The sequence below is a fragment of the Rhinopithecus bieti genome, unplaced genomic scaffold (genome assembly GCF_001698545.2).
Source record: "Rhinopithecus bieti isolate Rb0 unplaced genomic scaffold, ASM169854v2 scaffold_38691, whole genome shotgun sequence".
In the NCBI taxonomy this organism is placed as follows: domain Eukaryota; kingdom Metazoa; phylum Chordata; class Mammalia; order Primates; family Cercopithecidae; genus Rhinopithecus; species Rhinopithecus bieti.
In genome coordinates this window covers 104,501-129,241 of record NW_016816690.1, presented here as the reverse complement: position 1 = coordinate 129,241, position 24,741 = coordinate 104,501, and the positions used below count along the sequence as shown (strand labels likewise).

General features: G+C 39.1%; 1 protein-coding gene across 1 annotated transcript in view; it reads left to right on the top strand.

The window, feature by feature from the left end:
- CPD (carboxypeptidase D) overlaps positions 1 to 18,462 on the top strand; it is a 98,782-nt gene extending 80,320 nt beyond the window's left edge. The window contains exons 15-21 of the mRNA XM_017855123.1: positions 1,115 to 1,246; positions 2,050 to 2,145; positions 2,253 to 2,317; positions 6,648 to 6,779; positions 7,337 to 7,522; positions 7,829 to 7,928; positions 14,371 to 18,462. Of these exons, the coding sequence (XP_017710612.1) occupies positions 1,115 to 1,246; positions 2,050 to 2,145; positions 2,253 to 2,317; positions 6,648 to 6,779; positions 7,337 to 7,522; positions 7,829 to 7,928; positions 14,371 to 14,597 (938 nt within the window). The 3' untranslated portion in view covers positions 14,598 to 18,462. The remainder of the gene's footprint in view (positions 1 to 1,114; positions 1,247 to 2,049; positions 2,146 to 2,252; positions 2,318 to 6,647; positions 6,780 to 7,336; positions 7,523 to 7,828; positions 7,929 to 14,370) is intronic.
- Positions 18,463 to 24,741: the final 6,279 nt, after the last annotated feature.

Below are 24,741 nucleotides of genomic sequence, written 5' to 3'. Positions count from 1 at the left end.
AACAAACCTGCACGTTATGCACATGTACCGTAGAACTTAAAGTATAATAAAAAGTAATTAAAAAAAAATTTATTCCACCAGGTACCCTAAGTAGTCTCTCTCAGGTTCAAAATTCCAAAAATCTCTAGGGCAGGGGCAAAATGCTCCCAGTCTCTTTGCTAAAACATGACAAAAATCACCTTTGCTCCAGTTCCCAACAAGTTCATTATCTCCATCTGAGACCCACCTCAGTCTGGACCTTATTGGTCATATCACTATCAGCACTTTTGTCAAAGCCATTCAACAAGTCTCTAGGAAGTTCTATACTTTCCCACATTTTCCTGTCTTCTTCTGAGCCCTACAAACTGTTCCAACCTCTGCCTGTTACCCAGCTCCAAAGTTGCTTCCACATTTTTGGATATATTTTCAGCAACACCCGACTCTATGGGTACCAATTTACTGTATTAGTCTGTTTTCACGCCACTAATAAAGACGTACTCGGGACTGGGAAGAAAAGGAGATTTAATTGGACTTACAGTCCCACATGGCTGGGGAGGTTTCATAATCATAGCGGAGGATGAAAGGCACTTCTTACATGGCAGTGGCAAGAGAGAATGAGAAGGAAGTGAAAGTGGAAACCCCTGGTAAACCCATCAGATCTTGTGAGACTTATTCACTATCACAAGAATAGCATGGGCAAGACCCGCCCCCATGATTCAGTCACCTCTCACTGGGTGCCTCCCACAGCACATGGGAATTCTGGGAGATGCAATTCAAGTTGAGATTTGGGTGGGGGTACAGCCAAACCATATCAGATAGGTTATTTATATATTCCCTAAATTATTTTGTAAAGCAGGATATGCGTATTCTTTTGGTTTTTTTCAATAAGATTTTCTTTAACTTGCTTGGAGTCATTAGTATATACATATCCTGAAGTACTTAATAGAACTCATACTAACCTACCTTCTGTAATGTATCTTTCTTGCTTGAGATAGTAGCTTATGGAGAAATAAAATATTTATCTGCACATTTTTAAGTTAGCATTTTGATTGTATTCAAGTAGAGAATATTTTCTTAGATACTCATACTAAGATTTACAATTTGATATTTTATATTTGACTTTTCTCTTTTTTAGATAATGCCTCCCAACCTGAGACTAAAGCCATCATTGAAAATTTGATTCAAAAACAGGACTTTAGTCTTTCTGTTGCCTTAGATGGTGGTTCCGTGCTGGTCACATATCCTTATGACAAGCCAGTACAGACAGGTATGTAGAATGTCATTTCATATATATACTATTTAAGCTTAGGTAGCAAATCCCAATTAAGTAATGTCCCTTCCACATTTTTATAAATATTGAGCATTTGAGCACACTCTGTGAGCAAATTACCAACCAAAGAAGACTGTACATACATCAGCAGTTCAGTTACTTGGAGAAGAGAGCTCAGATCTAATGGTAGCCCAGCTTTATTGAGTCTAGCTATCTTGTTCCATATGTTCCCTTTAGTCCATAACCATTTACTGAAAAATTATTATGTCTGTAAATACTGAGAATATAAAAGTGAGTATGACACTTTTCATTCTCTTTGCCTCATGAAACTCCTATGTAACCAAACACTAACAGTACAGATTTGTCCTCCGCTGTTTTAAACTTTGATTAAGTGGTTGCATCTTATGGTGACTTAAACAGTTGGTGGTTTAATCTCTGTGGGGTTGCAGTATATGGAGATAGTTTGAGTGGTTTTCAGTGCATCTTACAAAGAATATTGTTATTAGGCTACAGTTGTCCCAAAATGCAGTAAGACATATCAAAACAAGTTTGTAGTTTAGTGTAATAATCTGTTATGAAAACTCACCATTAGAACCTTTTAATGTAAGGAGGATATTTGTCTTCTTCGTGTGATTATCTTAGGTAAATAAAACCTTTTAGGGTTAATTATAGTAACAGTATGCTTAAGCAGAGTGCAAAATTTATTAGGAGAAAAAGATGACTTGTATACATGAAGGTTAACTTGGGGGAAAAAAATCATTTGGATTTCTCCACTGACTTCTCATTTTTTCTTTCTACAGTGGAAAATAAAGAGACTCTGAAGCATCTGGCATCTCTTTATGCAAATAATCATCCATCCATGCACATGGGTCAGCCCAGTTGCCCGAATAAATCAGGTAAGTGTTTTCCATACCTTTTGTTATTGCTGTTATTGTTGCTTTTGTGGGGAAAGGAGTTTCACCTTAAGGTCTGCTTGATTCCACATTTCTCAATGCTTTTATAGATGAGAATATTCCAGGAGGAGTCATGCGTGGAGCAGAATGGCATAGTCACCTGGGCAGCATGAAGGTATGCTTTCTAGAACATGGTTAGAATGGAGTTATGGCCAGGCACAATGTTGTACATGTAATCCCAGTGCTTTGGGAGGCCAAGGCAGGTGGATCATCTGAGATTAGGAGTTCCAGACCAGCCTGGCCAACATGGCGAAACCCCATTTCTACTAAAAATATAAAAATTAGCTGGGCGTGGTGGCAGGCACCTGTAATCCCAGCTACTTGGGAGGCTGAGTCAGGAGAATCACTTGAACCTGAGAGGTGGAGATTGCAGTGAGTCTAGTCGAGATCGTGCTACTGCACTCCAGCCTGGGCAACAGAGCGAGACTGTATGTCAAAAAAAAAAAAAAAAAGGAATGGAGTTTATGAATATCGGCCATTGAGTGCAAGAATAGGTGACTTTTCTGGTATTGTAAAGTGAATGGCATCTGGCTCATGGCTTTCTTGACATGTTTAGCCCTTAAATTAACCCGAGAGTACTTTTTTTGGCCATTTTAACCATTTTTAATTGTACAGTTCAGTGACATTAATTAAATGTTGTGCCCCCAAAACCATATCTATTTCCAAAACTTCATTTGCCCCAGATAGAAACTCTGTATCCACTAAGCAGTAACTCCCTATTCCCCTCTCCCACGACTCCTGGAACCCCTGTTTACTTTCTATTTGCCTATTCTATATATTTCATGTAAGTAGAATCATACAATATTTACTCTTTCACTTAGCAAAATGTTTTTAGGATTCATCCATTTTAGAGCATGTATCATTACTTCATTCCTTTTTATGGCTGAATAATATTCTATTTATGTTTATACCACATTTTGTTTGTTAATTCATGTACTGATGGGCACTTGGATTTCTGCTTTTTGGCTATTGCGAATGATGTTGCCGTGAACATTGGTATTGCAGGTATCTGTTTGAACCCCGTGCTGCCATGAGCATTGGTATTACAAGTATCTGTTACTTCTTTGGGGTAGATACCTAGGAGTGGAATTACCTGGTTATGTTGTAATTCTATGTTTCACCTTTTGAGGAACCACTAAACTGTTTTCCACAGCAGCTGTACCATTTTACATTCCTTACCAGCAGTGTTTGAGGGTTCCAATTTTTCCCATATCCTCTCCTCACCAACACTTATTTTCTGTTTTTTTTTTTTTTTTTTTTTTTTTTTTTTTTTAACAGAGTCTCACTTTGTTGCTCAGGCTGGAGTGCAGTGGCTATGACTCCTTCGCAGCTTATTGCAGCCTCAACCTCCCAGGCCTAAGCAATCCCCCCACCTCAGCCTCCGGGAGTAGCCACGACCACCCACATGCACCACCATGCTGGACCAATTATTTGTAATTCTTTGTAGAGACAGGGTCTCCCTTTGTTGCCTAGGCTGGAGTTCTTTATATGTTAATATAAAAGGCTGAACGTGGTGATGGCTCACGTCTATAATCCCAGCACTTTGGGAGGCCGAGGCAGGAGGATCACCTGAGGTCAGGAGTTCGAGACCAGCCTGGCCAACATGGTAAAACCCGTCTCTACTAAAAATACAAAAAAATTAGCTGGGCGTGGGGGCAGGCACCTGTAATCCCAGCTACTTGGGAGGCTGAGGCAGGAGAATCGTTTGAACTTGGGAGGTGGAGGTTTCAGTGAGCCAAGATCATACCATTGCATTCCAGCCTGGGCAACAAGCACGAAACTCCATCTCAAGAAAAACAAATAAACAAACAAGAACCATTCTGGATGCTATGTATTCTAGATATGAAATTCTTATCAGATACATGATTTGCCAGTATTTTCTCCTATTCTGTAGGTTACCTTTTAAATTTCTTGATTATGTCCTTTGATACACAAGAGTTTTTAATTGTGATGAAATCCAATGTATCTGTTTTTGTTGTTGCTTTTGTAATTGTTATCCTATGTAAGGATCTGTTGCTAAATCCAAGGTCATGAAGATTCCCCACCTCCCCCCCCATGTTTTCTTTTCTTTTTTCTGTTTTTTGGAGGGCAGATGTGGTATGAGTTGGGGGGCAGGGTGCATGCCCCTCCCCACCACCGCCCCACTCCCTGCCACCTATGCTTGCATTTTCTTTGAAGAGTTTTATGGGGTGGGCACGGTGGCTCAGGCCTGTAATCCAAGCACTTTGGGAGGCCAAGGTGGGTGGATCATTTGATATCAGGAGTTCAAGACCAGCCTGGCCAACATGGTGAAACCCCATATACTAAAAATACAAACATTAGGCAGGCTGTAGTGCCGCGCACCTGTAATCCCAGCTACTCCGGAGGCTGTGGCAGGAGAACGGCTTGAGCCTGGGAGGTAGAGATTGCGATAAGCCGAGATCTCGCCACTGCACTCCAGTCTGGGCAACAGAGTGAGACCCTTGTCTCAAAAAAAAAAAAAAATTTATGGATCAAGCTGTCGTATTTCGGTCATTGATGCAGTTTATTTTTTGTGGTATGAAGTAGGAGTTCAACTTCGTTTGTTTGTATGTAGAAATTCAGTTGTCTCAGCACTATTTGTTGAAAGTCTATTCTTTCCCCACTGAATGGTTTTGGTACCCTTGTCAAAAATGAGTTTACCATAGATGTGTGGGTTTATTTCTGTACTCTCAATTCTATTCCATTGGTCTATGTGTTTGCCTTTATGCCAGTATCACTGTTTTGATTAATGTAGGTTTGTTGTGGTAAATTGTAAAATTGGAACGTGTGAGTCCTTCAGCTTTATTGTTCTTAAAGATTGTTTTGGCTATTCAGGGTCCCTTGTCATTCCATTTGAATTTGAGCATTGGCTTTTCTTTTTCTGAGAAAAGGGATGTTGGAATTTTGTTAGAGGTTGTGTTGACACCATAGATCACTTTGTGTAGTATTGACATCTCTACAATATTGTCCTCCCATCCATTTATTTAGGTCTTCTTTAATAAAATGACAGCATTTTAATTCACTGTCCATCCACTTCAAATTAGGCAGGAGTTGTTAGCAGATGGGTGGGTGGCTGATCCTTTTATTCACATATGCAACCAGAAAATTGACTTCATTCCCATTTCTGTCTGTCTTCGGTCCTTTATTTACTAAGAACTTACTACTGGGAGGCACTTTGCCATATTAGTGATAAAATATATTGCCTGGCCTATTGTACGAATTAACTGTGTTACATAATTAATTGATTTGATGTAGAAGAGAGCAGCTCTCAACATGCCATGAGAAATTAAAGACACAAAAAATTATATCTAGTCAGAGATACAGCCTTTTTCTCTGTAGAGGAGATGGCATTTGGGCTGCAGAGATTGTGAAGCAGAACATTCCAGAAAGAGGAAGCAGTACATAGCAGCAGTCTAATTTAGTTACAGTATGGAGTGTAATGCAGAGCCGCAGAAGGTTAAGAATGGAAAGAGTGCTGGTTGCTTTGAATGCTTTGTTTTAATAAGAATGGGAAACTATGAGGTTTTGAGCAGGGATAACAATATTGACATGATCTGAGCTATGCTATGGGGAAACTAATCTCTAAATAATCAGTTAAGATAGTTTGGAGGAAGAGACACTGGTACAGGGAGACTGGTTTGGAATTGTCTAGACAAAAAGTAATGAGGGCCTAGGTTATGCTAGTGGCAAGGAGAGTAGAGTCAGAGGATGACATTTTAGAGATTCTATAGAGGTAGAATTGACAAGATTCAGTGAATTATGGATGATAGTGAGATAGAGAAGTCAAAGACAAGATGTTTCATGGCTATGTGAGAAAATGAGTTAATACCATTAACTGAGTTAGGAAAAAGAAGATATTTTGGGAAAAGGTGGTAAGTTGGGTTTTTGAACCTGTCTGCACAGGTTTTGAGCAGGGATAACAATATTGACACGATCTGAGCTATGCTGTGGGAAAACTAATCTCTAAATAATCAGTTAAGATAGTTTGATAAATGCTGTATTGCAGGGAGTGGATATTGTTACCAGCAGGGGTCCAGGTTGAGGGTATCAGAGGGCTAATGATTATTATCTCCAGAGCTTCAAGAACAACTGTGACGTTTCTGGGTTTAAAGGGAAGCTGACCCTCTTCTGCATGTACTCATTGATTCATTTCTTCAGCAAACCCGAATAAACCCCATCTAACTGGCACTACCAGGCACTATGGGAAGCACTGAAGATAGGAAAGTGAATTCGACATAGCCCCTGTCCTCAAGGGCTCTCACAGAGTTTGTGACTGATTATAATACAGAGAGGTTTATTTATATTTGTCATAAAATGCTTTACAGCTTCTTTGTTTACATCAGCTACATTTTCTTTTCATTTACTCCATTTGTTGTATTACAATGCCTCATTCTTTCTTTTACTTACTAATTTTCCCACATTTGATTTTGAACTTTATATTTTAGGATTATAGCGTCACCTATGGCCATTGTCCGGAAATCACAGTATACACAAGCTGCTGTTACTTTCCTAGTGCTGCACAACTCCCTTCCTTGTGGGCGGACAATAAGAGATCTCTTCTTAGTATGTTAGTGGAGGTGAGTCTTTTCCTTTTAACTAGAGGCAAACTCCCAGGAATATGTTCAGTGAAAACCTTTATCGAAACATTGTCTTTTACCAAAAATGTATATTATTTATTTTAAATTTATATAGAAGAATTTTGGTTATTTTATGTTTCCTAAATAGATGCCATTCATTCACATCTCTGGAATCTGCTATAATTTAGGTAATTTGACCTTGCAAGATGCTGCAAGTTCTTTAATTTGAATATCACGGAGTTACTGGAGTAGTATACCATGGTGGGAAGGAAATCACTCAAGGCATTAGAAGGTTGGGTTCTAATGCTTCAGGCTGTGACAGTATCAGAGTTCTCTTTTATGTCCAGCTCTGTGACCCTGAACATTGAATGAATGGCAAACAAGGTCAGAGTCAGTGGGGAGGGGCGGGGAGGCGGGGAGAAGCAGGCCATACAGTTTGACACTTGTTTGTGTGTGGTTTTTGTTTTGTTTGTTTTGTTTGGTCATGCCTCAAGCTAGTGCCTCTACAATGTCTGGCATTATGACAACATAAATTTATAGTTTAAACATTTTTTCAGGTTCACAAGGGAGTTCATGGATTTGTTAAAGATAGGACTGGAAAGCCAATCTCTAAAGCAGTCATTGTACTTAATGAAGGAATAAAGGTACACACAAAAGAGGGAGGTTATTTCCATGTACTCTTAGCGCCAGGTGTCCATAACATCAATGCCATCGCTGATGGGTACCAGCAACAACATTCACAGGTAAGAAACTCAAATTGAGTAGCATCATGTAAATTTTTATTCTTAGTAATACTTCTATTTTATTTTGAAACTCTAGTTAGAAATCTTGAAGGGAATAAAGAAATAAAAGTGTGACTGCCTCTTGATTACGATATCTTGTTATCCTTGTACCCCTTGCCACCAAAAGGGAAAATTTTCTAGCATTTTGTATACTTTAGATGGCAAGGCATCATCTCCTTAGTTTGCTATATGGGCCCTAATAATATAGCAGGGATACAGTACACCTTAAGCAGAACTTGTCATGATTCTTACACTTTCGCCTTCTAGGTCTTTGTGCATCATGATGCAGCTAGTTCTGTGGTGATAGTCTTTGACACAGATAACCGGATATTTGGTTTGCCAAGGGAGCTTGTGGTAACTGTATCAGGTAAAGACATTTTGATTTTTAGTAGTAAAAGTTAAAAACAATCTTGACATTTCAATATGAGAGTGGGTCACCTCCATAATCCTGAAACTAATCACTTGTCTTCTGGTGTCTCCTTATCTAAATGTATTTTCCTGGGCCTCTGTTCTCCCATATGTTCTCCTGGCTTGCCTTTCTCTGCCGAGACCAGCTTGGTCAGGGAGACCCTAACCCAGCAGCGCTAGAGAAATTGAAGACACACACACACACACACACAGAAATATAGAGGTGTGAAGTGGGAAATCAGCGGTCTCACAGCCTTCAGAGCTGAGAGCCTCGAACAGAGATTTACCCATGTGTTTATTAACAACAAGCCAGTCATTAGCATTGTTTCTATAGATTAACTAAAAGTATCCCTTATGGGAAACGAAGGGATGGGCCAAAATAAAGGGATGGGTTGGGCTAGTTATCTGCAGCAGGAGCATGTCCTTAAGGCACAGATCGCTCATGCTATTGTTTGTAGTTTAAGCACGCCTTTAAGTGGTTTTCCACCCTGGGCGGGCCAGGTGTTCCTTGCCCTCATTCTGGTAAACCCACAGCCTTCCAGTGTGGGTGTCATGGCCATGATGAACATGTCACAGGGCTGCAGAGATTTTGTTTATGGCCAGTTTTGGGGCCAGTTTATGGCCAGATTTTGGGGGGCCTGTTCCCAACATGTCCCCCTTTTATTTGCAAATCGATCAAAGCAAAGGCAGCTTTATCACGGTGAGCTACTTCTCTCAGGAGTCAAGTTCCACATCTGCAGACTCTACAAAGTCAACAGATTAAAAGCACAATCATCATTGAAATCACAGAGGTTCCAAGTGTTTTTATCCATTTTGATGGGTTACTAGCTGCTAATCTATCTGCAGCTCCTTTAAGCACTCCAGTTCCTGGCATTAAGGTCAGGTGTGCCTAGGATGCTTTAAATATTTGTTCCCAAATTTTGATCTTATTAAGAGCTATTAATAGTTTCCACAAATCCTTATGTTTAGCTCCTACAACGAACCTTATCATTTGAGGTTGAGGTGCGACTATACTGCCATGGTTCCAGATAATATGAACTTTTGCCGTACTTCTTATCATTTCTACCATCTGACCTTTTGTTCAGACCATCTGAACATAGTGTGGCTGTGGCATGCAGACTGAGAGATGCAATTCAAGCTAAACATCCCCTTAGGGGACCAATCAATAATGATTCCATAGGAATCACTGCACAGCACCTCTGCCTGTTTTGCAATGCAATCTTCCTAAACAAGTACGTTCATTTTTTCTGGCCAGGTTAATTTTGCTTACAAACAGGTTTTTGAGGGCAGTATGCCTCAATTATAAGAGCAGATTTATTGTGGTAAACACTGAGATCAGAAAGCATGTGTGACTGTGTCATAGAGTGATTACATCCAGGCATTATTGCCAGCCAAGATTGATAAATATGCCCAATAAGTATAATTGTTCTCTGTGTCCGCCCTTGTTGAAGGAATACTCACAGCAATGGCGATCACCGCTATTATAGCTACCATTAAATTACTTACTATGTCTGGTTGTCCCGCTTTCCTGAGGTTTTCTTCCACCATCTGTGATAGCTTCTTGATCTGTCCCCAGGTGGGTGGCTGTGTTTGACGGGTGTTGCTCGTGACAGTTGGGGTCCTCCCCAGCATCAGTCTCGACATGGCTGCAACCGGGGGGTCCTCGGGATCCTCCCGGAATCTCTTCCTCAACATCTGGCTCATGATAAGGTTTCGGGTGTCTTGATGGTATCCAAATCAGCTGTTGATTTTGGCCTGGAGAAACACAAGCATAACCTCTACCCCAAGTTATTATTTTACCTATTTCCCAACTGTTTGTTATTGGATCTCTCCACTAAACCAGTTGTTCTGCTTCTGTCTTTGCAGCTGGTTTCTGTAGATGCTGTTCAGCTGCTGATAACATCTGACCTTTGGGCAGGCTCAAAAAATTTAGAGTTAATAATGCTAGATTCAGTTGTATATGGGCTATCCTGTAATCCCTATTTCTCCCCCTTTTTTGTTTTTGTCATCAGTTGTTTATCTATATGAAATTGTAATTAAGCATTTTTAATTAACTGTGTGGAATGAACCATGTATGAAGAATCAGAAATCACATTAATAGGCATGTTAAAAGCAGTCAATACCTCAATTACAGTTACAAGCTCCGCTTTTTGAGCTGAAGTATAGGGCATATGGGAAGCTTTACCTTTTGATCCAGAATAAGAAGCTTTACCATTACTAGACCCATCTGTAAAACAATGAAAACGCTTAGCAGGCTGCAGGTTGTTTACCACAAGAATTGTAAATGCAAACCATTCACAGTCTTGCTCAGTTAACGGGATAGTAAAGAAACAGTCTTTTAAATCTATGACTATTAAAGGCCAAGTTTTTGGGATTATAGCAGGAGAACGCAATCCTGGCTGTAATGCTCCCGTAGGTTGTATAATTGAGTTGATGACTCTTAAGTCAGTTAACATTCTCCATTTACCTGATTTTTTCTTAATTACAAAACCTGGAGAATTCCAAGGGGAAAATGTTGGAGCTGTGTACCCATTTTCTAATTGTTCAGTAACTAATTTCTCTAAAGCCTCCGGTTTCTCTTTACTTAGTGGCCATTGTTCTATCCAAATTGGCTTATCTGTTAACCATTTTAAAGGTATAGGTTCTAGAGGCTTAACAATGGCTGCCATAAAAAATGATATCCTAATCTTTGGCAGGAACTTTGTCTTTCCACTTGAAGCGGTTTTTTCAAACCTTGCAAATTTTTTTCTAGTCCCATACCAGGGACATACCCCATTTCATGCATTGTATGTTGACTTTGAAGGCTATATAATTGCTCTGGTATTAGAACTTGTGCTCCCCATTGTTGTAATAAATCTCTCCCCCATAAATTTATAGGTACAGATGTTTTAATTGGTCAGATAGTCCCAGGGTGTCCATCGGGCCCTTCACAATGCAAAATATAACTGCTCTGATATACTTCAGGGGCTTTAGCAACTCCAACTATGTTAAATCGAGCGGGTTGAATTGACCACACGGAGGACCAGTGCTGTGGAGAAATGATTGCAATGTCCGCTCCTGTATCTACCAAACCTTTAAATTTCTTTCCCTGAATAGTTATTTCACAGGTAGGATGTTTATCAGTAATTTGATTTACCCAGTAAGCTGCTTTGCCTTGTTTATTTGTGCTTCCAAATCCTCCTGTTAGTTTAATTTCATTTTTCCCCATTTCCACATATGGCACAATCAGGAGCTGTGCTATATGATCTCCTGGCTCTGCTTTCCAGGGAGCAGAAGTAGATATCACAATTTGAATTTCCCCATTATAATCTGAATCAATGACTCCTGTATGTATTTGTACCTCTTTTAAATTTAAACTAGACCTGCCTAGAAGTAATCCTATCGTCCCTGCTGGCAATGGTCCACAGACTCCTGTTGGGACCTTTTGTGAGGGTTCCCCAGGCAGAAGACTCACAACTTTTGTGCAGCGTAAATCTACCGTGGCACTACCGGCTGTGGTGGGGGACAGACGTTGTACAGGGAAGAGCGAATGTCCTGAGCTGGAAATGCCCTGGTTTGGAATGGGGCCTGGGACGGGCCCCTTATGGCGTTTCCCGAAAGTGGGTTCCCATCTTTATCAAACTTAGAGTGACACTGATTAGCACAATGTTTTCCTGTTTTACATTTTGGACATATTTCAGGCTCAGCAGTTTTCTTTTTTCCCCCTATCTGGTGGCCTGACTCACTGATTTTTTTCTACTTTTTTTTTTTCTAGTATGACCGTGCTTCTCACGGCTAAAACAAGCTCCAGGAAATGGAGTTCCTTTATTCACTCTCAGTCCTGCCATTGCCTGTGCTAGCAGAGTAGCCTTATGCAGATTACTTCCAATACCATCACAGGCCTTGATATAATCAACTAAATGTGCTTTCCCGAATTTAAAAGGAAAAGGCTCAAATGTAGCTATAATATTTCCCTGCTGATCTGGGGGGTATATTCTAACAGGGAGCTGCCAAGCCTCTAAATCACCCTCTCAGCTAACTTGCTGAATTCCTGCCTGAATAGAACTAAGAGCAGTCTCTTGAGGCGCTGCTTGAACAGTCACGGGGCAACTACTTTTCACCCAGTGTCCTCTGGAAAAGAAAGTTCTGGAGGGTATTTTTCTTCAAAATAATAATGAGGGGGTGCAGAAGGATAGGGATGAACCTCTCCCTCCTTTGCCGCTTTAGCTTTAGCTGGCAAATAAACATGCTATGTAACCTCTTCTATTACTTCGTTACACTCTCCTTTCTCCTCCTCATCAGTGTGAAAAAGTTCCAAGGTGGAATGAACCAGAGCCCACACTTGTCCCATTGTTACCCTAAGGCTTCTGAGCTCCCCTTCTTACTCACCACAGGGATTGCTTTAAGAGTACTCAGGTGTCCTCCAGCTTAGTTCCATGTTCAACTGCCGCTCCAGCGACACTTCAACCTGGATTCAAGCCCCTACAATGGATGCCACTTGCTGAGACCAGCTCAGTCGGAGAGACCCTAACCCAGTGGTGCTAGAGGAATTAAAGACACACACAGAGAAATACAGAGGTGTGAAGTGGGAAATCAGGGGTCTCACAGCCTTTGGAGCTGAGAGCCTCGAACAGAGATTTACCCACATGTTTATTAACAGCAAACCAGTCATTAGCATTGTTTTTATAGATATTAGATTAACTAAAAGTATCCCTTATGGGAAATGAAGGGATCGGCCGAAATAAAGGGATGGGTTGGGCTAGTTATCTGCAGCAGGAGCATGTCCTTAAGGCACAGATCGCTCATGCTATTGTTTGTAGTTTAAGAATGCCTTTAAGTGGTTTTCCGCCTTGGGTGGGCCAGGTGTTCCTTGCCCTCATTCTGGTAAACCCACAACCTTCCAGCATGGGTGTCATGGCCATGATGAACATGTCACAGTGCTGCAGAGATTTTGTTTATGGCCATTTTTGGAGCCAGTTTATGGCCAGCTTTTGGGGTCCTGTTCCCAATATTTCTGTTTCTTCAGGTCTATACTCAAATGTCATCTCCACGGAGAGGTCTTCCCTGATCACCCTAGCTACCCCTGTGACTATCTCTATCCTGCTTTTTTACATTATAGCACTTCTTACTAACATTGTATTGGTTCATTTCTTTGTCTATATTCAATCTCTCCCACTAAAACATAAGCTCTGAGAGTGAAGAATCTTCCTGCATCCTCAGAGCCCAGAACGATGCTTAGCACGCAGTGGGTCTTAATGAAGAGTTGTTGAATGAATGAATGATTTGCTTTATATTAAAGTTTTAAGTTCCTAGGACTTTGACTTATATTAGTTCTGCTTTTTCAAGATCCAGGAAAGAGGAAATGTTTGCTTTCACTGGAACTAATTCATGTCATTGCTTGGATTACTGAAAGGTTAAGAAGAAAAAAAAAATGTGGTAAAATGAATACTCTGATGTACTCTATCTGTTTGATACAAAGAGCCTTTGTTTATTTCTAAGTGCAGCTTGGCTGAGGCAGAATAACCCAAGTTTTATCACAGGGTTCCTGTGGGACAGACCCTTAGTTGAGAGAAAGTAGTATATTGGAAACATGGCCCAATCATAGATACTGTGTGGTGAGTTTAAAGAGTTCTTATCTTGTCTCAGATAAAGTGTAAATAACTTAGTGATTAAAAACACAGGAGGTAGAATTGAGCCATGGTTTAAATCTGGCTCTGTCACCCATTAGCTATTGTGAACTTAATTTTTATTATTTTTAGTTTCTAACACTTTTATTTTGATAACCTTATGTACAAATTTAAAATAAACTAAGAGATTTGGATGAAATGAAAGTTTACTGGAAAGGAAGAGTATAATAGAAGTCATAAAAAGCAGGTTGCAGAACAGTAGGTACAGTATAATCTCATTATGGTAAAAGAAAAAAATACATGTATATGCACATGCATAAAGAAAGATCTGGGGCCAGGCATGGTGGCTCACGCCTATAATCCCAGCGCTTTGGGAGGCCGAGGCAGGTGGATCACTTGAGGTCAGGAGTCCTAGACTAGCCTGGGCAACATGGCAAAACCCCACCTCTACCAAAAAAAAAAAAAATTAGCCAGGTGTGGTGGCGTGCACCTGTGGTACTGCTCAGGAGGCTGAGGTGGGAGGATCACATGCAGAAAAGATCTGGTAACTAAAAATGATCTCTGGGTAATGGAAATGTAAAGATAGGAGGTTTTTGGTTTTGGCTTTTGTCAGTTTGTATTTTTAAATTTTGTATATTGTACATATACTGCTTCTATTATAATAAAAGGTTCTTAAGTGCATGAAATAGAAATAAAATAAATGCGGGGTATATTATTAAAAGTTCCATTGTAAGCAGCTGCTTATTAATATCCTTAAAGTATAATATCACCCACGTGATGGTTTTTGTTTGTCAGGTGCTACTATGTCGGCATTGATCCTAACAGCTTGCATTATTTGGTGCATCTGCTCAATCAAGTCTAATAGACACAAAGATGGCTTTCATCGGCTCAGGCAGCATCATGATGAGTATGAAGATGAAATTCGCATGATGTCTACCGGCTCCAAGAAGTCCCTCCTAAGCCATGAGTTCCAGGATGAAACAGACACTGAAGAGGAAACATTATATTCTAGCAAACATTGAGAAACACATTTGGCATATCTCCCAGCATAAGTACCAAGCAAAATTACAGTTCCTCTTGGGAGAACACTGCATTAAGAAGAGAGACTCTCTTGCTTCTTCAAAGAGCTTTGGGAAGTTAAATTGCTAAATTTGTATTCTCTGTGAATTTCACTGGCAGTTTTGAACTTCCCTTCCTTAAAGTATTCTTAACCTTTAAAAAAAAAAAAATCTGATTTCTATTTATGCAGCAGAGATGGGACAGCCACTTTGTTTTTCTTTTTAATTTAAGATGAGCTGTTTGGAGCTTATGTAATAATGGCATAAAACCAACTAGAGGTTGTTTTTTGCACATCAGGTGTTTACTAGTGGCTTTAGTATTTTTCTTTGTTTTAAATGGCCAAAAGAATCCAGAAACATTAAGGCAGGGACAGCAGTCAGAATCGACATAAAGCTTTAAAAACTCAAGGTTTTTTCAACCTACTGAGGAGTACTTTTCTCTAGTTGTTAAATAGCTGGAGTTTCTCTTATTCAGGTTTAATGGAGGTTGAATTGATTTTTAAACACGTATAACAGTAGGAAATGAATAAATGGGCTTCTGCATTTGGCTTTCTACCTGTTCCAAGGCTAGATTGGAACTGGTAGACTATGGTGTAAGCAGGATTTCACTACCTCTCTTGTAAGGTTTAGCAAACTTCTAAATAGCCCATTTTAAGGGAGAACTTACTTTGTTGTTAAAGATCTAAATGCCCACTTGAATGAAGCTGAGAGAGATCTAGCAAAAGCTAAAACTCATGTTGCCTATCTTTGAACTTGGTAAAAACCCACAGGTGCTGCTGCTTATATCTGTGAAGCACTAGCTTATTCTAGGAATGCCTGATTCTTTAATATTGCCTAAATCAGAACTTTTTTCTGTGTTGCACACATGGTTTTCAGATGACCCAACCATCTGCAAGATCTGAATTCTACTGAAAATATCTAGAAATGTGGAAGAGACCTACTTGCACATTCTTAACCTGTATTTGAACACAAAATAGCTGTACTTCATGCTCCAGCCCAAGCCTATACCCTGTAATAGCATACTATTATTGAAATCACTTGGCCGGTCTTGTTCACATAGGCCTCTGGGAGTAATTTGGTTCTTTGTCCTAATGTTTCATTTGACAGTCTCTTTTTGATCAACCAATTTTGCTAAAAGTTCAGTCGAAAGTTTTTAAGTATAGCTCCCTCCCTTGAAAAAAATGTAAACTATGACTGCTGAGTGATAAAACACTGTGGTGTGAAAGTGTCATCTTCACTGCCAATCAGGCAAAGACCTGAAAGATTTGCATTTTATTGTGTCTGTCTTATGCAACGGAAATGATGCTTTTTGTAAGTATGCATCTTACCAATGATCTAACGGTTTAATACCTTTGAATGTTTTAATGACCAAGTTGCTGCTGAACTTATACTAAATCAGGGGATCAAAAAACTTGCTCTCATCTTCTCAAATTGTATTCTATATCCATTAATGTATCAGTTATCCCAAAGCCTTCAGGTGGAGTGGTTTACCACCTACCTAGGTCGTTCAACGAGGTTTGGTGAGGAATGCATTCAAAGTGGCTTTATAAAATATTTTGTTTATCAAGAATAATGAGGTCATGTCATTTGTTGATAAGTATCTGTGATAAATCCGTGGTTCAAGGTTAAGCCATTCTGGTATTCTGGTATTAGCAACTGTAAATTCTGCCACCTTGTACATGGAACAGAGCTTGTGGGATGCTAATAGTTAATGAAGTATACGTGATTTAATTTCTTCTAATAATCTATATGTTTTCTTTAAGGATGGTGGTGTATTGCTCTTTTTCAGCTTTATTTTTAAGAGTACAGTCAGGAAACCAACAAGGGGCCTAAGAGTGGCTGGCCCTGCTTGGGACGTTATGGCAAATGAAACAAAGTTAATGTGACAGACTTTGCTTTGTTATCATTGGTCTTCACCAGAGGATACCTTTTTACATTTACTTCTCTGTTGGATCAAATATGTCTTTAACTGTACATCTCAGTGGCTGGAGGCCATGCCTTTTAAGCATGTGTAAAATTTTAAAGAAATGAACATACAGTTATTTTAGTAATACTTCCTGAAAGAAAAACCAAATTCTGCTATAAATCTTGACCGTCAATGAACTTTTAAATACGCATTTAGCTGGAAAACAAGACTTTCCCAGCTTGTGTTACCTAGAAGCGTGAATGTATAGGATCCCTGACTACTAAGACTATATTCTCAGCCCTTCCCTGTCTTTTATTTGCGGATCTAATCTAATATTAGAACATATTAACTGCTTAAGGCATTGAAGCCATATGGGATGGGGAATACATTTCTTCAGTGTTTCTCTGAGAGACTTTCCATTTCCTTGGAGTTACAGAAGCAAGTATCATAGTGTTAAGAAATTTGCCTAAATCTGAGTTGTGCCTTTCTTTACTCACAAGGCATGGGTTTTGTCCTGGTGATCAGTTTGCAAGACTTCTTCCTTCCCAGCTCCTTAATAAAAGCAAAGTGATTGAGTAGGTAATGTTCAAAGTGTCTACCTGTGTACATGTACTTGTATCGATTATGTAGTTCAGTAAGATGTGCCCAAGTCATTTCAGAAGGAAAGATCCTTTGGTTTTGATGCATTTTGCTGAACACTTGGGTAGTGAGTGGGATCCTATCCAGTTGAGGAATGCTTGCAATGCTTATTGAAAGGATTTGCTTTGGGACTTTGTCATCTTCCAGAAAGGAAACATATTGTATATTTGGCCCAGTGTGATTGATTGCTTAATCTTTGGTAACTTTTACTTGAATGGGATTTGCTGAATTCATGACTATTGAATTTAAATCTAATTATGAGTTCACAAATAAATAAAAGGTAGTGTTTATGTCTGAGCTTATTGTGTTTGAGCTAACACCAGGTTACTCGGTAACCATGACCTGCTCCTCCATTTCCATTTATTCGCAACATTAAATAGTTTTATCTTGTTGTTGCCAGAAATGCACTTTTGCCAGGTGTTGGCCCTGCTGTATGAAAAGCTTATTGGCAATGAACTCTGTAATAGTGCCCATATTATGGTTTTTCTTGTGGAATTGTTTTAACAGTGACAACCCAGCATTTCCATATAATTTTGCTTTATTGTTATTACTATAAATTCCACTATGATTGATGTTCAGTGGTTTTCTATAGCAACTTTTTTGATAACTCTTTGGGTTTCTGGTTTGTTTTAACTAGTTATTTTGGGGGGATGATTGGGGTCTTTAATATCAACTGAACTTGGATTTCTAGTTCATGAAGAAATCTCTCCCAATACCCATTTATCCTATTTTTAGCAATAATTTGTTAATGATTCCACTTGATTTTCAGAATATTGTCCTGGTTGATTTTGATTTGACAGAGTACATTATGAAATTTGAAAGTAGATTACCATTTTGAGGCAGTTGGATATAGATTATGTAAATATGTATGATTGTGATTTTTATAAATGGCATAACATGAGTGTACTAATTACCTTCTATGCTGGCCATGCTACAGATTTTCTGGAGGTATGACATAATGGTATTTTTTAATGCTCAGATTAAAAATCAGCTTTTCACCTCTCCAATTTTTCCAAGTGATACTCCCAGTTCTAGAGCAATCTACAGCTGTTTATATCAGGTGCCCAACACCCATTCATCTCAAGTGCTTCAGTCTTTGGTTTATTTCATGCACTGTGCCTTCAAAATGAAATTTTTAAAAGGGACTTTAAATGAAGTTGAATAGTAGTTTTTAAAAGTCAATGTGTAATTTATGTGAAATCTAACTGTAATGAGGTCCTTTCTGTTTTTTATATGTAAACAGATCTACTAATCCTGTATAAAAGTTATTTTATGATGTTTGTCTTTCTTTGTGTTTTGTCTCATAATCTTTTTTCAGATGCAATAGGCCAGAAAAGTTATAGGTCCAGTTTGAAAGTTATTTAGTTTTCTGCCTACACTAGTGGAAAAATAGTACCAGGATCAGAATACAGGGTATCACCTATGGAATGTTTCTGTATTTATGAATCAACTCAAAAGAAAGCTTTGTTTCTGAAATCACATTACATAGTGGCCACAGTTTTCTGTTTGTAGCTCAGCTAGATTGTTATATATGTTCAATCATTTCACAATAACACAAAACTGGTCATTGAAAGGTTGTTATGTACTCATTTTAAACTTGTTCATTAAAATTTCGTCCTTTTCCAGGTGAGGCCCAGTTAGAATAATGTGTCCTGGCACTTATAGGCGCAGCGAGAATGAATTCAATATCCCCTTTTCACTTAGCAACAATGTGTTACTTCTACCCTAATAGGAATTGGGAAAGCAAAGATACATAAGAAACGGACTCTGCTGACAAAGAACTCATAGTCCAGACCAGAGAAATAGAAATGGAAATAAGTTATATTTCAACAGTGATTGGTTCATCTAAAAGTCTCTGCTGTAAAGGAAATAAAGCATAGAGGTTTGAGCATGGACTTTGGAGCTGTACCAATCTGTGATTGATTCTTGGCTCTGCTACTTGCTTCCGATGTGAGCTTGTACAAGTTTCTTGACATTCTCTGAGCCTCAGTTTCTCTACTGGTTAAAGAATAATCCTTGATAGGATTGCAGTGGAAAATTAAACGAAATAATGTTAGAAAAGTTCCCAATATAATGTTTGACTCGGAATTGAATGCCTGTGGTAACCAGCATCATTTTCCTTCATGTGATGTCTTCTTATGCCTTTGAAAGACAGTTACTTTATCAAATGTATAAACAAAGACCTGTTTATAGGTGATCTTTTTAATTTAGAAGAAATTCTGAGACACAAATACTTAAAAAAAAAAAAAAGAAAGAAACTTTTATTATGTGGTTCAATAGATTGTCTAAAGCATGGCAGTAAAGTTTTAATTATGCCAAAATGCTTCATACTTGTTTTAAATGAAATTAAGTTGTATTTATGCTTCTTTAGTGAAAACAGCCTTACTTAACTGCTACAGGAAGTGTGAAGAGTGATAATGGTTCTTTTTCTCTCAATGTTTGAAATATTTTCCTGAATTTTCTTAGTTTTCTCATACTTGAATTAAGAACCCTTTTGGTTTATTTCATAAACAGTAATCTAGTTATGTTCAGCTTTTCAGATTTCTAATAGCTGATTGTTCTCAGCAAAGTAAACATGATGGTCAACACTAATACTACTCAATTCTGAATAAGTGCCATTGTGTGGGTCTTCATGTCTTAGTCTTAGTTATAGTTAGAATACCAACTGATTCTATGCTATTTGTTGCAAACCTCAGATAAATACACCGTTTATTATTACACACAACTTAAAAGCAATAAAATCAGTAGACAGAGTGCAATTTTACCTTTCTTTATATAGATATATACACAAATATATATAATGGGAGACTTTAACACCCCACTGTCAACATTAGACAGATCAACGAGACAGAAAGTTAACAAGGATATCCAGGAATTGAACTCAACTCTGCACCAAGCAGACCTAATAGACATCTACAGAACTCTCCACCCCAAATCAACAGAATATACATTCTTCTCAGCACCACATCACACTTATTCCAAAACTGACCACAGAGTTGGAAGTAAAGCACTCCTCAGCAAATGTAAAACAAATATATAGACAAATATATATATATATATATATTTTCAAATATTCGAAATTAGCAATCTAGACTTTCACCATTACTCCTTCACTTTGGCTCAACCTCAGTGGTTATCACAGAATATAATCCATGTTATCACAGCAATTAATCAAAAAAAATATATATATATATTTTGAGACGGAGTCTCACTGTCTCCCAGGCTGGAGTGCATTGGTATGATCTCAGCTCACTACAACCTCTGGCTCCCGGTTTCAAGCGATTCTCCTGCCTTAGCCTCCCAAGTAGCTGGAATTACAGGCATGCGCCATCATGCCCAGCTAATTTTTGTATTTTTAGTACAGACAGAGTTTTGCCATGTTGGCCAGGCTGGTCTGGAACTCCTGACCTCAAGTGATCCTCCCACCTTGGCCTCCCAAAGTGCTGGGATTACAGGCATGAGCCACCATGCCCGGCCCCAATTTTAACTTTAATATCACAATTTTCACTTACATTAGTAGAATATTAAAAGCAAACATACTATTTCTTCGGCATTTCGGTTGAGGTTAAATAATCCTCTTCCCTAATTACTGTGTAAACAAATGTAGACAAGGTAAGCAAGAATGAGACAGGATGGCCTACGTGGAGTAGTAAGGTATTGAAGTTTAGAGGCCAGCCTGAAAGACTGAGAAAAAAAGGCTGAGAATTACTTGATAAGACTGAAGGTACGATAATTAGAAGTGGGAGTAAATTGAGATGGATATCTCAAATTCAGCAATATGAAGAGGCAGAGATAAAGTCAAAACTGTAGTTGGAAAATCAGCAAGTGGAGAAACTTAAGACGGAACACGGAGGAAACAGTGCAGATTAAATAGAAATTGCTGTGATAACATGGATTATATTCTGTGATAACCACTGAGGTTGAGCCAAAGTGAAGGAGTAATGGTGAAAGTCTAGATTGCTAATTTCGAATATTTGAGGTTATTCCAGTATTTATGATGATGATGATTATTTATTATGTACATATGGTTCCTAGCAGAGTTTTCAAGACTAAACAGGCTTTTGATCTAGAGTCGAAAGCATTGATCCTGTTGAGAGGGAATGAAACAGAAAGGGACTGGGCAAGTTACAGTAATGACTCAATTGCAGGACTGCTAGATTTAAAAAAAATAATAGTTTTAGATTTACAGAAAAGTTGCAGAGATCATACAAAGTTGACTCCTGGGTTTTGATTTGGAAGATGTGAGTGTTGGGAGGACAAAAGAGGAAGGATTATAGTCAGTTTTCTATTTAGCAGAACGTGAATGGAACACATTGGAAAGAGGGCCTGGGCATAGGAAATAGGATGTCTAGAACCTAGGCAACCATACACAGCTTGGGTACTCCAGGTGTCAAGCCATGTGGCACTGCTTCTAGATGACCAAGTTCAATTGAAATCTCTAGTGGAGGCCGGGCATGCTGGCTCACACCTGTAATCCCAGCACTTTGGGAGGCCGAGGCGGGCGGATCACAAGGTCAGGAGATCAAGACTATCCTGGCTAACACGGTGAAACCCCGTCTCTACTAAAATACAGAAAATTAGCCAGGCGTGGTGGCGGAGCTACTCGGGAGGCTGAGGCAGGAGAATGGCATGAACCTGGGAGGCGGAGTTTGCCGAGATGGCGCCACTGCACTCCAGCCTGGACCATAGAGCAAGACCCTGTCTCAAAAAAAAAAAGAAAAGAAAAAAGAAATCTCTAGTGGAAGGTGTGTTCCTCCTAGAGTTGGAGCAGACTTCACAATTTTCACAAGAGAAGAGCAGAAAAGTTTTATATGGGTGTCAGATGTTTATATTATTGAACACTGTAAAATAGAATTATTGTTTTCAAATAAAAGATAAACCTGAGACTATCACAGGATCTATAAAATAATAGAACTTCGGAAATGAAAGTATAGAAACTAAAATGGATAGTTGGCGTGGCCGATTGCGCACAGAGAAGTAATTAACTAGAAGACAGATCTGTAGAAATTCTTACGTAGCATGGAGACCAAAAGGTAGAAAATACAAAGGAGAGGGTTAAAATGTGGATTTGACATACAACTAATACCACATGTTTGATACCCACAGTTTTAGAGGAAAAGAAGAAAGAACAGAGCATAGGAAACTAAGAGACAGTGACTGAAAATTTTCCCCAAATCGATAAAGATAGCAACCCATAGATTAAGGAAACTCAATCCAAGCAAGAAAAGTAACACCCACACTTAGATCAGTGAAATTGCAGATCAACAAAGACAAAAGAGATCAGTGATTAGACTCACTCTCAACAATAGAAACCAAAGTACATCGAAATTATACTTTTAAAATGCTGGGGAAAACATTATATAACTTCCAACATAGAATTCTGTATTGAACATACCTTTCAAGAATGAAAGCGAACTTCCAGGTCGCTGAAAACCTTAGTGGCAGCCTAGCTACCTTGTCTCCCAATATTTCATTAATGCAAACACACGAAGGAAAAGTATACAGAAATCACGCTCCCAGCATAATTTGAAGTCAGAGAATTTTGAAACTTCAAACCGAGTAAGATGAGGAAAATCAGCAGATCGCAACATGGATTGTCACAGGCCCACCCCAGTAGCATCCCACAGGCTCTGTGGAGCGAAGGCAGATGGAGATAAACTGCAGGGAAGTCAGGAGAGGGACGCCAGAAAAGAAAGTAATGTTCTTGGCCTAAAACTACTGCCAAAAGACTAGGTCCACCTAACTCTCAGTCTAAAAAACATGTCCAAGTGATCTGAGCAGAAACCAGAGGGAAGGGGCTTCAGAGTGAGCACAATTTAAAGGGGCAAGTGTGACTTAATGAGGCAGTCTTTGAAACACACAGCTTCAAAAGAAAAGAAAAAAAGAGCTAGTGAAGGGAAAAAATGAAAAAAGGAGAAGCACCTTTGACAATTAGGTGATGAAAAGAAAAGAAGCAAAAGACAATTAGGCGATGAAAAGAAGAAAAGGAGGAAAATTTAGAGTCCTGCTAGTCAAATGAGAATTGCAAAATCAGAGCACTTACAACTCCTCCCTGAACATGCCAACAAAATACCAACTAAAGTATTTAATACCTTAGCTTTGTTCTATTATCAGAACAGATCTCAGCCATGAAACATGAAAATATAAATAGCATATATGAATGAATATAGATAAGAAATGAATTTGTCATTATTAGCAGATGATTATGCATGTGGAAAATACAAAATAATCTACAGATAAATTAGAAATAATAAAATTTAGTTCCACTTTCAGCTATGAGTGGATTGGCTTGAAACGGAAAGACTTCTCGTCAAAAGCAATTAGAAAAGCTAAATTTTATTTAAAACAAAAAAACAGCTGTTTGAAGGATTGGAGAACTACTAATGTAAGAAGGACTTATGGGATCAAGATCCCAGAACAAAATTGCTGAGAGGTGAGTGTGGTGGTAAAACTTTTACCTCCAGGCATTTTCAATTCATAGGTAACAGAAGAGAGGCTAGGCAAGAGACAGAGAACCCAAACAGAAGTTTTAGGCAGTGTCACTGGGTGGGGAAAATACGAGGTTAGTACCTGTCAAGGAAGTGGCACTGGTAAACAGTATTCCAGTTAGGAAACCTGAATGGCTACACATTAGAATGAAGGGCTAATCAGAAATAGACCAATTTTAACAAACACAGAATCCCTCTTGGTATTAGTTCCACTCCATACTGGATTAAGCTGATCTGCCCCTACCTGAACTGCCTGCAAGAAGAGGCAGTAAATTCTTTCTGGAGAAAGACAACATCATCTAGATCCTCAAATGATTAATACAAAGTTTTATCTATAATATACAGCATCCAATCAAAAGTTCTTATCAAAAGACGATTACGTTGTGAAAGATCAAGAAAATAGAAACAATCCTATGGGAAGTACATATTTCTCAGTTATCAGAAATTTTAAAGAATGATGATGGGCCGGGTGCGGTGGCTCACGCCTGTAATCCCAGCACTTTGGGAGGCCAAGGTGGGCGGATCACCTGAGGTCGGGAGTTCGAGACCAGCCTGACCAACATGGAGAAACCGCATCTCTAATAAAATACAAAACTAGCCGGGCATGGTGGTGCATGCCTGTAATCCCAGTTACTCGGGAAGCTGAGGCAGGAGAATCGCTTGAACGCAGGACGTGGAGGTTGCGGTGAGCCAAGATCGCGCCATTGTACTCCAGCCTGGGTGACGAGCGAGACTCAGTCTCAGAAAAAAAAAAAAAAAAAAAAAAAAAAAAAAGAAGCCGGGCGCAGTGTCTCACACCTGTAATCCCAACACTTTTGGGAGGCTGAGGCAGGCAGATCACAAGGTCAGGAGTTTAAGACCAGCCCGGCTAATATGGTGAAACCCTGTCTTTACTGAAAATACAAAAATTAGCCAGGATGGTGGCAGGCGCCTGTATTCCCAGCTACTCGGGAGGCTGAGGCAGGAGAATTGTTGAACCCGGGAGGCAGAGGTTGCAGTGAGCCGAGATTGTGCCACTGCACTCCAGCCTGGGGACAGAGCAAGATTTGTCTTAAAAAAAAAAAAAAAAAAAAAA